Source organism: Malaya genurostris, chromosome 3, assembly GCF_030247185.1.
Source record: "Malaya genurostris strain Urasoe2022 chromosome 3, Malgen_1.1, whole genome shotgun sequence".
Lineage (NCBI taxonomy): Eukaryota > Metazoa > Arthropoda > Insecta > Diptera > Culicidae > Malaya > Malaya genurostris.
Window position 1 is genome coordinate 58,319,268 of NC_080572.1, and position 14,176 is coordinate 58,333,443.

The following is a 14,176-nucleotide window of genomic DNA, read 5'->3' on the forward strand; positions in this document are numbered from 1 at the left end:
ACAAAATAAATGTATTTTATTTAATGTAATTAAAATAGCAACTCGCTTGATAAAAACAGTGTTTAGATTAACTAATGAGTACCAACATACTAATATGATATTCGAAATGTATTAGGTTTAAACTACTATGTATTGTGGATGCCACGGCGAAGAAAAACTTATGTATATTGCCTATGAAATAAACGTATTTATGAAAAAAAAAAAAAAAATGAGCTAACGTATCGAAAGGGTTCTCACGGTTTGACATTGGCATTATGAATGCGATGATGGGAACTCAGCAGTGCAACCAATTTATCACCATTGGTGCCAGTTTCACGGAGGACCGTAGATGTGCGCCAAAAAAAGATCGTGACTGTCATGTCTGGAAATTCGTTTGTGATATAAATACACTGTGAAGCATGAATAGATTTCCAATGTCTTTGGTACTTTATACTCATTTACAAATGTCAACAAAAGGGAGTAATATCTACTCAAATTTTTCGAGAAGCATATTTATACAAAATGTCGTAATACCCATTCTATTCAATTTTTGGTAGGTATGGTTTTTACGAAACAGTGCGACTTTTGATCCAATTCTTTAGAACCACAAGTAAGCGTGCTCATTATCTTGACACACAAATAAAAATTCACATTAGAATCACTTGAAAAATCACGAACATCCCCTAAAATTGATAGAGTATCATCGGTTCGTTTACGTGAATTGACCAAACATCGAATAATTCACGTGTATTCCCGGTGTGAAAAATTCAATTTTGAAAATGGTGAACTGTGAGTCCTTCAAGTGTTAGTAGTTTGAACATTTGTAGGTACTTTGTAGGTACACGTGAAAATTAAGGAGATATTCACAAAAGAGAAAGTAAACAAAGAGAAACTCTCATTGGTTTATGTGCCCTTATGAAATGTTGACATCGAACTGGCAATATAGCTCAACTTGCTGTGCCATCAATCGGTGTCATTTCAAGTGAGGTGACACCACCCAGAAGTGAAGAATAAGAAGAACTTCTATGCAGATTTTCTGAAATAAATGTTCATGTTTTTATGGTTAGAATCCTAATGATTTATATGTAAATTTTGAAAATCTCCAACCAATATTTAAAATAACAGTTTTCTGGTATCTGAATGTGATATGAGTACTACACTACATTTTATATATTAATCAAATAATTTTTACTGGATTGTGCATTAAACAGCTTTAAAATGGGAGCCCGCCTGGGTTCGATTCCCAACCCCGCACATAGGGTCAGAAAGTTTTTCTGGCCCGAAGAGGTGAATGACATTAATGTTAAAGCCTCTATAATTGTAACAAAAAAAAATGGGAGTCCATTAAAACCTACGTGGAAAGTAGGGTCTGACCGCAACATCTTAGAGCTAAGGCAGTGTATCTTATTAAATATGTTATAAAAAAGTAGGGTGGAAAATATTCACATAACTTTTCACGTAACTATGATTGATCGTTTTTTTTTAATGAAGAAAAGAAATGTTTTTTTCTGGAAAAAGATGCCAGTTTTCAGGTCTGGTTCTAGGCGCGAATGTCAAAACCCCTTGAATCAAATTGTTTATTTTTCGGAACAACTGTTTTGCAATAAAAAATTCTCGTCAACGTGTAAACATATTTATGTGAAGTACAAATGCTCGGGTAATCGATCAGAAAAAAAAATTTACCCGTACCCGACCCGTACCCGAGTGAGTAGTAAATTTTTTTACCCGACCCGACCCGTACCCGAGTAAGCAGTAAATTTTTTTTACCCGTACCCGACCCGTACCCGATCGAAAATAAAAATTTTTACCCGTACCCGACCAAAAACCCGTCGGGTACGGGTACGGGTCGGGTTTCGGGTAAAATACCCGATACCCGACCATCTCTAGGTTCCACCATCATCTCAAAGCTGTGTGTCTCAATACTAGTGTCGTCATCGAAACCAAATCGGTGGACCGTACTTTGGAAGATCATGTTAATTCTATTTAATCTAATCGAATGTTTCAAAATTGAATATTGATTTTGCTTCTAGTTTCGTTTGATTTACTATATTTTGTGGAAATAAAATTCCGAAAAGTAGGTTCATGAAGCTATTATTGTGTGAGATCACGTTTAGAGCCATAAAATTGCCGCAACAGCTTGACCACCGGATGTTTTGCTTTCAAACGAAAACTCAACTTGAATAACGACTTCGATTGATTAGAATCGCGTCTTATTGTTTATTATCAATATTATTTATTCATGAACTGGCAACAAGACCCGTGGATGGCGGCTATCAATTTGGTTGCGTTTTCGCGTTATCTTTCCATACGATGAATCTCGTTTCGGGCGTCAATCGTGCATTAGCAGAGCATGAGTTGCTTGGTTAATTAATCAATTGAAGGAAGAACTGTGCTGTTCATTTATTGAGTCGTTTGAATGCAACGAGCATTGCCGACATCGATTAGTAAATCGGTATTTCATATAATAAAGTATTGTTCGAACTGACGTAAACAAACAAGCATGGTTGAATATTTTCTCGGCAACAAATAGTGGAACATAAAGTGTTCGAGTTAAGTCTTAATACAGTGCCATTATGTCCGAATACCTTCCCCTTACAGCTATAACAGTGATAAAGCGCCGCAATGAATCTTAATTGGACTGTTGAAAATAAATGCATAATGAGTTGATGACAACACGTTGAGTGGAAGGAACTGTGAAGTGAAACTGAGTAGAACAAAAATACCAACATTAAACGGATGGTTATTTAGTGGACATTCTCGGTGTTAGTTAGATCATTGTTGCGTACAATGAGCCTGCGCTATCGGCTATTGGTGCTAAGTGGTTTAGCGGTAGTTGCTTTTGGATGGAGTACTGGGACCCTGGAGTACGAAAATGACAGCTCAACTCAACCGACTGTGCATAATATTTCCGGTAAGTTAGCACTTCAAGTAAGAAAGCTAAATACTTTGTGTTCCTCTTCGTTATTTACAAAAAGTTGTACGACGTGGGACACATTTTTGTTTCGGTCTTGTTTACATTTATTAAACAGTCGCCACTAGCATTGCGGACTTTTGAGGTATGCTTTTTGATAGTTGGTAGTGAACGCCGAATGCCCGAATTTTCCATGATAGCGGTTTCAACTTTTGAACAGGGTTTCCTACTAGTTGGCTTTTTGTGATGACCAATACGTATACTGAACGTTTTGTGCCCGCGATGCTTCGAGTAATTGTCCTCCTCAATATCAGGTTCAAACATTTCCTCAGTAGACTTTAATTGGGGTTAGAGAGGTAAATTATCACTGCATTCAAATTATTCGTGGAAAGTTTTAAGCAATCAAATTCTAGCCCTGTGTTATTCGCTCAAACATTCATTTTCGCCGGATGTTTGGCAGCGCGTAGAATAAAATCGGTACTGTTTCTCAAACAGACACGCTTCATTCTAACACATGACCAAAATTTGCTTTATCAGAGTACACCGTTTTAAACTAATCTAGATTCTTATGTTTTTTCGTCTAGTTCAGGCGTTTTTCCATATGGGTTGCGCTAATCAAAAGTTTAAAGCTTCCTGAAAGGTATGCGGCTCAGCTTCTTGTGAACGTCGTCTGTTCGTATTGAAGCTGACTTGAATTCTTTTCTCTAGTCATTTGAATAGTGTCATTAAAACATTTCCAAGGATACAGAAAGTGTTCGCCATTAGTATTGTGAGCTTATCAAACAACCTAATAGAATTTTTGAATCGCGTCTACAACTTGAGAAATAGATTCGCATGTCTCCGAGATATTTTGTTGCATAGAAAAATACGGCAATTTGTGGGTTACGTCACCAATCGTGTCGATCCTTCGAATCACACCTTTTAAAGCAATATTGTACAAGAGACAAGAGAGACCATCACCTTACCGTACCCCTCTATTTGAGATTCGAAGGGACTTTGAGAGTGCTTTTTTCTCCGGAAAACCTAGCCTCCGGAACCTTCTCTTCGACCAGCTGCTGGCGTTCTTCGTCAAACCATTCATTTCATCGATTCGATAACCTCGTATGTAGTACGGTTGCAGCAGTGCTATCTATGGCGGACCTTATATTCCTCCAATCATCTTCAAGAGTCGCCGCCCCGAGTTGCTCTTCCATTGGTAGCACTTGCTCCAGCTTCCTACTTTTCATCGGGTCTCGTCACATGTGGCAGCATACGTTGATGATGCTGTAATTGAAGAAACGGCCTTTAATCTTCAACACACATATGCTATCGCTGATTGTTTCCCATCCAACCATTCGCTGATACATCTTGCCCAACACTATGAAGCCAGTTCCAAGTACACTAGATGTACCACCGTTCTGATAGAAGGTAGCCGCTCGATGTCCGCTTTTCTACATCTTCTGTCCCGTCCAACAAAATTCCTGCAGTGGTACGACATCGAATTTGCTAGTTTGCAACTCATCATGCAGCATTCGATCGCACACCGGGAAGCCAAGCGATTTACAGTTCCACGTGCTGAGCTTCCAATCGTTGTCCTTTATTCGTCATCTAGGTCGATGCCGGTTGTTACGATTCGTATTTATTGCTAGATTATTCGTGACGTGTATTTTCTGGGAGGTTCATTAGGCCTGTCTCAATCCCCCATCTTCTTTGTTGTTTGCCACCCCACATTACTGACACCTGCGACAGATATTGAATTCTGCTTATGGTAGGGCTGTCGCGCCTTTGCTCGTTCGCACCCGTTCAAAATGACATCCATTTGAATTTCGAACTTGACCAATTGTCTAATACAGGTAGTAGCTTTCAAATGAGCCTAAGCGGTTCAGCCATATCCACGAACATTAAGAGCAGTAAGAAACTGTTTTGAAAGGTGCATACAAAAACTACTACATGAAATGAAAAGTCCCGGGCCTCTCACAAAAAAAACGTGAATAGTTTCGAACCGTGTATATTTTTGTTGAGAACAAGCTTCTAGATGGCTCAATATCAAATTTCAAGACAATCCAACCACCAGTGTTTGAATAACAGCTGCTCGTGTCAGTCGAGTTCTAGTTTTCATCAAGCTATGGAAATTGAATGATTTGCGGTACTTTAAATTGGAACGCACTTTGATTTCTCATTTCTCATTTCCCTACATAAATTTTCATAGACTTAGAATCAAATTATAATCCCATAGGTGACTGTTAAAATTTAACCGACTTCTGTCTTTGGTTTTCGGTACTAGAAGTACCGGAAATAGTTTTTTTTAAAGATATTTTTATTCAGGTCTATTTGCGTATAAGCTTTACATGGCCAATTGAGCCGATTTTTTAAATATTTTTTTTTGTATTTGATCTCGTTGTCACCCTTTTTCTAGGTGGAGCGGAGCTTCCATTTTCCTCTTGCGAGGATTGAGGGGCACTTTTTTTCGTGGTTCGTCTCGTCATCCATTGCCGCATCGGTGGTATTGTTGGTGATTTCCGTCATCTTTTCGTTTTCCTCATTGTTCCCAGTCTTAAGTTCGTTGCTAGTTGCTGTAGATGCGCCTTGTTGTACATTAGTTGCATTTCCTGATTGGTTGGAGGGTAAGTTGTTAACTGCAGCTGGTGTACTTTGTTCTATAGGGGGTACTGGTTGGTTTCGTTGAAGGAGATGCTTCATTGTTGTTGGTGGCTGTCACAGGTGTACAGGGGTTGCTTGTGGTCCTTGTCCAGTTTATCACATGGCTTACCGTAGTGAACAACTTTTTGGTAATATTGACATGTGGCCATCTGATTGTCATAGGTAACAAGTGATTTGCTCGGGATTATTGTATCCTGACCGAATGTCACATAAAAAGGTATAGGCCTCTTCAAGCGCATGGGTAACAAACGTACGCCATTTAGCATACCGGGGAAAAAATTCTTCCACTTTTCTTTTTCGATTGAGAGAATCTCTCCGTATTGGGATATAGAATCGATGACGTTTGAGGGAAGATCATGCACACGCACTTCTATAGCACTATCTTCCATATATACTGGAATGTGGTACTTAATGTTTTCGTGCTCCACATAGTGCACATTGTTATTGTCTTTTGCGAATTGAATTGCATCCAACTCTCTATAAAACTGGATGTAAATATTATTTGTATTGTTGCATTGAAGTTAATGCACACGTTTAATGTCAAGATGCATTTGTTCTTTAAGCAAACCTTCAAGTTCTCGTATCGAAGGTCGAATTATGCACTACCTGAATTCTCGATGAACATTAGAAAAGGTCCTAAGTGCAAATAACAGTTTCTCTTGGTTTACTTTCTCTTTCAATTATTACGGTAAATTACAGTAATTTCCAACAAATTCGACAGTTTCTATCGAAAGTTGATGGTTTTTGCTATTGTCCTATGTGAAATGTTAGATGGTAGAATTGCTGATTGAGCTGTAATACTCGAAGGAGAAAGTAAACAAAGAGAAACTCTCATTTGCACTCGTGTTTGTCTTCAATTATATTATTTTGTACCAGCGGTAGCGGTAGTCCTGAACGTAAGCGGTTTTGTTTCATCGATTGTCTTGGATGAGATGTGAAAGCGGACTGTAGTAGCGGAAATAGTTGTGAATAACTTAAAAATAGAGAAACCTTTGTTTTCTCAAAAACGGAAAAACCAATTGTTACGACTGGACAATACAGTGCGCATATCCCTCGTATAGCTGACCTTCCGGATCCCTAATGAGTTACGTACAGACTAAACAAAGTGCGAATAACATGGAATAATCAGTACTGAAGTACGTGTTCAGCATTCGCTATTAATTCACAATTATTGTATGGTTTGATATGTCGGAAAATTGAATAAGAAACTTAAGGAAATTTTTTTCTCAAATAAACACAGATAATCAATACGTACCGAGTAATGCTGCGTTATGACAGCGAATAATCACAAATGGGCACTGCAATCGCTCTTGTGCTGCTAGTGTGCATTGGAAATTCTGAGTACTGATAATAATATTATAATGATAATTTACATTTTATACATTGTTCGAGTATCAATTAGGATGAAAGTTATTCTCATTGACTTGGGAATGTTCGGATAGGTATTCTAGATTGAATTAATTTCAAACTTAGAACGGAAACCTGGCAGACTCGTAGAGGCTTTAGCAAAAAAATTGTATTCAATTTTGCCTTCAACACGAAGTAGTCGAATTTTAAAGTTCAAGCTCCCAAGTTGATCGAGTAACAAGTATAGGTCTTTACTCTAGCTTTTTGCCATTGATCAAAAGCTTACGTTAAATTTGCATCGATCAGTAGTAATCGCAAAAGCTAATCGACAAAAAGGGTTTATCACGAAGATATTCTGATCCGTACTGTTTAAAAATTCTCGACTGTTCTCTCGTTTGCCAATACTGGAGCATGCTTCGATTCTTTGGCATCCTAATAAACGACCTGATAACGACGTCGTTGTATCCAACAGGCTGGATTTGTTGCAAAGCTTTTGAATTCCATCCAGATCAACTGCGTCATGGATCCTTCTTCGTACCTCGCTTCCATCGTACTACCTTCGGACTTTACGAACCGTTTACATCAACGATCCGCACTTTTACATCTGTCGAAGAGTTTTTTGAATTCGGAGAACCAATTCATAACACGGATTAAAAATAGTTCATCGATATAATATGAACTCCAATCTACTCCAAAATGGAACTCACTCACTTTTCTCAGTGACGGCTGAACTAATTTTCACTACCTTAAACTCAAATTAAAGTAAGACCTTCCCCTAAATGGCTATTCAATGCCTTCCGTCATTCAGAACGGCAAAAAAAAAAAAGAAAATTATCTCAATTTGGCTCAAAACTGTTTAGAAGTGGAAATGGTCGTTTTTGTTGTTCTTCAAAATTCAATGAATCGTTTTAATCCTATAGTAATATTAATGAAAATGTTAGTAATATGATAAAGGCATCATCTCACAACTAGATGGATTGAGGCAGGTTTTCTATACAAAATTATGTTTGTACAATCGTTCGAGGGAACTCGGAAAGTTCCAAACAAAATTGTGGATTCGCATCGTAGCTATGACGTGCTTAATCCACCTAGCAGTGAGATGATATTTTTTTATCAATTGTTTTAAATGATTTGTAATTAAAATTATGGAACTTCGTATGTCCATGAATTAGTATGACGAATAAATTGAAATAGTTTTGAGCCCAACTTTGAAGATTTTTTGGTATCGTCATCTTGTATGACGGTTTGAATTTTAAAAACTCATCACCCTGCAATTTCAAAATTGGGAGACGGAATCGGATAAAATTCACCAATTTTCTATGAGACCATAAGTTTATCTTAATTTGATTTTTGTTCATTTCGAATTTAAGTGTTGGTCTTCTTTTCGCTTCTTTATTTCCGATACTTTCGGAAACGGAGTTCGGAAATCGGTGTAGCTGAAGTCATTTAAATTCGCCTATAGTATTGTTAACCATTTCATTAGATTCGAAATTTTTGAAAATCAGTGTAGACATTTTAGCGAAATCGTAGTGCGCATAAAAGTTTTGGGTACCTTTCGGGATCGAAAACCGGATATCGGTAAAAGTAAGATAAGTTTATTTGGTCGTCGACACTCCAATTCTGTGAACCCGATAAACCCGATAAATTTATGTGAAATTTTTACACTAATCACCCTGTATCTTTTGAACCGGAAGTCGGATCTGATTGAAAACCAAGCAATTTTTATGGGACCTTAAGACCATTTATTTGAATGTTAGATGGACAAAATCGGTTTAGCCGTCTACTAGCCAAATGAGTGACATTATTTTCATATCATCCATATACCTTGTGATCAAAATGGAACCGGAATTTTCATTTTAAAATTCCCGCGCTTGTCCAATCGGTAAACTTTTATTCTCTCAACGTTGGCGACACTTTTATACACATTCTGTCCAATTTTGACGCATATCGTACGATTAGTTTTCGTTTGGCGTCTATACAAAGAAGTTGAAAAATTTTCGTGTGGCGATTTTTATAATGGATGAAAATTCAGAACAACGTGCGTGCATCAAATCTTGTGTTGCAAATGGATTTAAGTGTTCCGAAACGTTGAAAATGTTAGAAAAGGCCTTTGGTGAATCGTGTCTAAGGAAAACACAGGCATACGAGTGGTATAAACGCTTCAAAGGTGGTCGTACAAGCTTGGATCATGATGAGATCCCTGGCCGCTCAACAACATCTGTTACTGAAGAAACAAATCGTTCTGTACCGTTTAGAGAGATTGCTGTGTTGTTGGGCATCTCTTATGGATCAGCCGAACACATTTTAACTGATGTTTTGGGTTTGAAACGCGTCGCTTCTCGGCTGGTACCAAAAAAGCTAAATTTCACGATAATTCGCCGGCTCACACAGCGTTGCTTGTGTCGCAGTTTTTGGCCAAAAACTTAACCAATATCATCAACCAAGCACCGTACTCTACAGATATGGCCCCGTGTGACTTCTTCCTCTTCTCCAGACTCAAATTGCCATTGCGCGGAACGCGTTTTGAGACCATAGAGACCATAAAAGAGAATTCGCTGCGTAAACTAAAGGCCATACCTTCGGCGACCTATAAAACTTGTATGGAAAATTGGATCAAGCGTTGGCATGCATGTATTGCCGCAGGAGGAGAGTACTTTGAAGGCGATAATAAAGAAATGTAATAAAAATTGAAATTTTGCGTTTTACCTTTTTTATAAATATAAAAAATAGGTATAGAATTCGCTCAAACATTAGAAAAATTTTCCGAGGCCTGGAGGGCCAAATGTCATATACCAATCGATTCAGCTCGACGAACTGAGCAAATGTCCATGTGTGTGTGTATGTGTGTGTGTCTGTATGTGTGTTATCAACTAAGAGGTCGAGATCTCGGAGATGGCTGGACCGATTTTGATCAAACTAGTCGCAAATGAAAGGTCTCCCCGTCATCCAGAATGCTATTGAATGGTTTTGAGATCGGATGTTTACTTTTTGAGTTATGCGAAGTTTTATGTCAAAATTTTCAGTTTTTTGACAGTATCTGTCACAATTGACCTTGAAAACAGAATATGTTTTCAGACTTAGATTCCCCACGGTAATACCTATCCAACAAGCCATAGATTGTTAAAATCCGTCCATTTTTAACGAAGATATCGAAAATTTTGGGTAACCGACTTTTTCCCCTATTCCAGCAGTAGAAGTTTTGAGCGCTGTCTGGCAAAGAAATGCTTGGGAGCAACATAAAACACGATTTTTTATACTGTTACATACATTTGTTTCTAAGTACGCAAAAGACTGTGTACAGCATGATATTTTGCCTCGGACCGATTTTAGCACGGTTCGTTTTTGGCAACATAATCGTTCGAATATGCCATATGTAAACCCGATGATGGCAGAATTTTCGAGTTGAAAGCAATTTCATAAAACTACTCATAGCAATAAATGTTGGAAAAACATAACTCCCATATATCATTCGATTCAGTTCGTCGCGATCAGCAAATGCGCGGGTGACAAATAATTTCACTCAATTTTTTTCGGGGATTGTTGTTTTCTCAAAAAAAAAGCCAAATCAAATTTCAGAAACAAAAGTTCAATTAAAATAAATCCATTTTTATCAAATTTTGACTTCCGATTCTGGAATTACATGATGATGAATTTTTCAAATTCAAACCGATATAGAAGATAACAATCCCGAAAAGCTTCAAAGTTGGACTCAAAACTGTTGTAATTTATTCGTCATATGGCCATACGAATCGGTTTGGGTTATGCTGGTTCCTGAATACCGGCTCTGGAAGCACCTTAAATTACCCTAAACTCTAAAGTGGAAATTACTTCGACATATCATGGAATGTTTAGTCGATTGTTATACTTTTAGATTCAAATTCGATCCGATTTGCAGTTTCGACATTACAGAGTAATGAGTGATTAAAATCTCAAATTGCCACTTAAAACGACGGACATTAGAATGATGTCATGAAAACTGAAACAACAATGAATATTCATGCAAAAAACACATGCGGATTGATAAAAAAAGGTATCATCTCACTGCTAGGTGGGTTAAGCACGTTTTTTTAATAAAATTCCGGTTCTTTTTTGATCATAAGGTATATTATCCTGTAGCTCCGGAACCAGATATCGGGTCCAAATGAAATTAAGAAACCTTATATGGCTGCATAGGACTGTTCATATGAGTCTAAGTTTGTAGAAATCAGTTAAACCATCTCCGAGAAAAATTAATGCAATTATTTCTCACACATAAATTTGCTTATCTCGATGAACTTCTTCGAATGGTATAAGGGTGTGAGAAGTTGTGTTTTTCCAGCTATTATTGTTGCAAGCAGTATAAATCAATATAAACATGAAATTGTTTTGAATTTGAAAATACTGCCATCTTTCTAATACATATGTCTTGCTTGAACGATTATGTTGCCTAAAACTAACCGTGCTAAAATCGAAACGTCATGAAAAAGGGTGCTATGCGTAGTCTAAGAAACAATTCCATAAAACAGTATTGAAAATCGTGTTTCACTTTGCTCCGGAACATCGCTTTATCATCAAACGCGTAAACTCCTACTATTGCAATAAGACGAAAAATCGCTCACACAAAAATATTGATATCTCCGTTAAAAATGGACGGATTTAAACAGTCTATGGCTTGTTGGACAGCTAATAATATGCGAAATCTAACATATTCTGTTTCCAAGGTCAATTGTGACAGATATTTTGACCTTTGTATAACTCAAAAAGTAAAACTCCTAGCTCAAAAGCATACAATAGAGTTCAGGGTGACAGGGAAATTTCATTTGCGACTAGTTTGATCAAAATCGGTTCAGTCATCTCTGAGATCTCGAACTCTTTGTTGACAACATACACACGGACATTTGCTCAGTTTTTCGAACTCAATCGATTGGTATATGACACTCGGCCCTCGGAAAAATTTTCTAAAGTTTGAGCGAATTCTACTTTTATAAAAAAAACAGATAATAAATCGTTTAGAGAATATAGGTTCATGCATAATACAATACCATTCGAAAGACGTCAAATTATTGAAAAAAATAACTTTGTTATCGTGAATTGCGATTGATTGTGAGCTTCAGTTATCGAGATTGTCGTCGAGTTTAGTCAGTAGAATGCTTCTAATTTTGGTTTTCTACTTTTACCATTGATTCCCAAGATTACCAATTAAGTTTAAGCTCAGCGAACCGGCTTGCTGTGATTGCTCGTAACGGTGCGGTCGACTAGTTTTTGTCGGGTTCAATCTTTCACCTCCGTTGATTTAATTAAAATGTCAAAATAATCAAGGAACAGAACGAACAGTCAGTCCATCGCGCACGCTGTGGTGATAAGTTGTAGTGAAACGCTGACTTCGCTTACTCTGGTCGGTCAACTCATGCGGCGGTTGTATATTCGCACGCAAGATCATACATTAGCAGCTCGCGATGATATACGGGTCTTTTACATTTCATTAAAATTTCATCTCTAGCGAGGAATATAATTGCCGTTGTCATCAGACTTGCTCAAGGTGGAGCTGCGTAGTGCGGCGCAGACAGCGTCGCGATGCGTGAATGGTTTCGGCTAGCGTGTCGGCAGACGATCACGCTTCTAGTTCGTTACGGATTGCAATAGCCTGGGACTAATTAGCAAGGAAGTTTACAGTTTTAGCTAGAAATCCCGGAATAAGTGTCACAGTTAACGCTCCTCGGATAAAGCAACACACTTAGATGGATAGATGTTCATATAACAAATGTTATTTGTACTGTAGCTCTTCTTCAACGGTATACAATAGTCGTTCTACACGGAAAAAATGTATACATATCAAGCAAACAAAACTAGAAAATCGGAAAAATGGGCTCCCGTTTGTTATCAGAAAGCTAGGCACGATCGCTATCGTTGTGCACTGTTTACCTTCCAGAATTAAGGCGCCCTGTGTGAAAATGTGTTTACGCATGTGAACATGTCTCAGTTCAGAGGCATTTCCCCGAAATGCTGTTTTTGAATTTCAGTACGGTAAACTCGCCTAAGAGACAAAAACAAAATGTACCTTTCCGTGAGGAGTAGAACAAATATCATTATGTATATAAAGCGCTGATTGCGAGTGGAACAAATCAGTAACATTTCAGCATTCAGTTTAGTTGAGTTGTTAATCAAGATTGTGATATAGTCACAAAAAAAGATGAAGTTTCTTTCATGTTTGCTAACCATATCGTGTGCGACAATAGTTTTCGGACAATACTATCGGCCCCCGATAATACAGCCAAATGTGGAGGAGTCGCAATTTGCTTATCAACTGAAGAGCTTCCGCCAGTCCCTGGATGAGTGCGCACAGTATTTGGATCTAACCAAGGACAACGCTGTTGAACGTCTGCTCTCAGCTAACTATCTTACGACTGACAAAGATCTGAAATGTTTGATACGTTGTGCTGGTATCAACGCCGGTTGGTGGAATGAATCCGCTAGTATTGGAGTGCAAGGCCCAGTCATGGAAAGTTACTTCCAACCAAGTGCTAAAGATACACACTATGCTCGGCGTACCGAAGAATGTATCAAAGCCAAGCTAGCACCCTGTCGGGATGATTGCCACAAAGCGTATGAGGCATTCTTGTGCTATTACCATCAGTACGGAGATCTTAAGCGTTCCGAGGAGTACGTACCGCTACAGCCGCTCGAGGCTGTTCAGGCTGCCATTGATTGTATCAACGTTTTGCGTATCCCGAAGCACCTTATTCAGGAATACAGCAACGGTGTGTTTGCGGAAGTGCATCAAACCAAGTGCCTGTACCGTTGCCAATATTTAGCTGAAGGATTGTATGATCCCCAGTTAGGATTGAATCTAACTAGAATTTATATTCGAAATCGCGCCGTTCCGGACAGGGAGATTCTAAGTGAACGCAGTCGTAGTTGTGTGGAGTATGCACTACGAGATAACCGTGATGAGTGTAGTCGTGTGTATCGTGCAAGAAACTGTCTGGCCTCATTTGGAGTCCAGAATCAAACTAGTGATATATTCAAACAAGCTGCTTTGAATATTCTGGCTCAGCAGCAGGATGAAGCTCAATCCATACCACGGTACAGTGAGCGGTATGGTGCTCAGTCGTACAACCAACCACAATCGCGATACGTCACGCAACCTGAACCAGAGAGCAAATGTAGATATAACTGTAACAATTAGTAGAAATAGTTTATTAGTGAGCAATGTTCAAGTTTTTTTTTATTATGTAGTTACCTATCGATTTGATCAATATATTTAGTATATTTCCATGTATTTATTTTGTCTGAATTATCTTTCTTATTTATTATGCTGAA

The 14,176-nt window shown here is 38.1% G+C and overlaps 2 protein-coding genes across 4 annotated transcripts in view; both read left to right on the plus strand.

Moving 5' to 3' along the window:
* LOC131433643 (reversion-inducing cysteine-rich protein with Kazal motifs) overlaps positions 1-14,176 on the plus strand; it is a 62,514-nt gene that overhangs the window by 16,089 nt on the left and 32,249 nt on the right. For all 3 annotated transcript variants that reach the window (XM_058600132.1, XM_058600130.1, XM_058600131.1), the window contains exon 2: positions 2,578-2,890. In XM_058600132.1, the coding sequence (XP_058456115.1) occupies positions 2,767-2,890 (124 nt within the window). In that variant the 5' untranslated portion in view covers positions 2,578-2,766. The remainder of the gene's footprint in view (positions 1-2,577; positions 2,891-14,176) is intronic.
* LOC131433645 (general odorant-binding protein 45-like) lies at positions 12,319-14,057 on the plus strand. The gene has a single exon (XM_058600134.1). The coding sequence runs from the start codon at positions 13,047-13,049 to the stop codon at positions 14,040-14,042; it is 996 nt and encodes a 331-aa protein (XP_058456117.1). The 5' UTR covers positions 12,319-13,046; the 3' UTR covers positions 14,043-14,057.

Bases quoted from the DNA above. Each gene is read 5' to 3' on its own strand.
- LOC131433645 (XM_058600134.1), top strand. From the start codon at position 13,047: ATGAAGTTTCTTTCATGTTTGCTAACCATATCGTGTGCGACAATAGTT.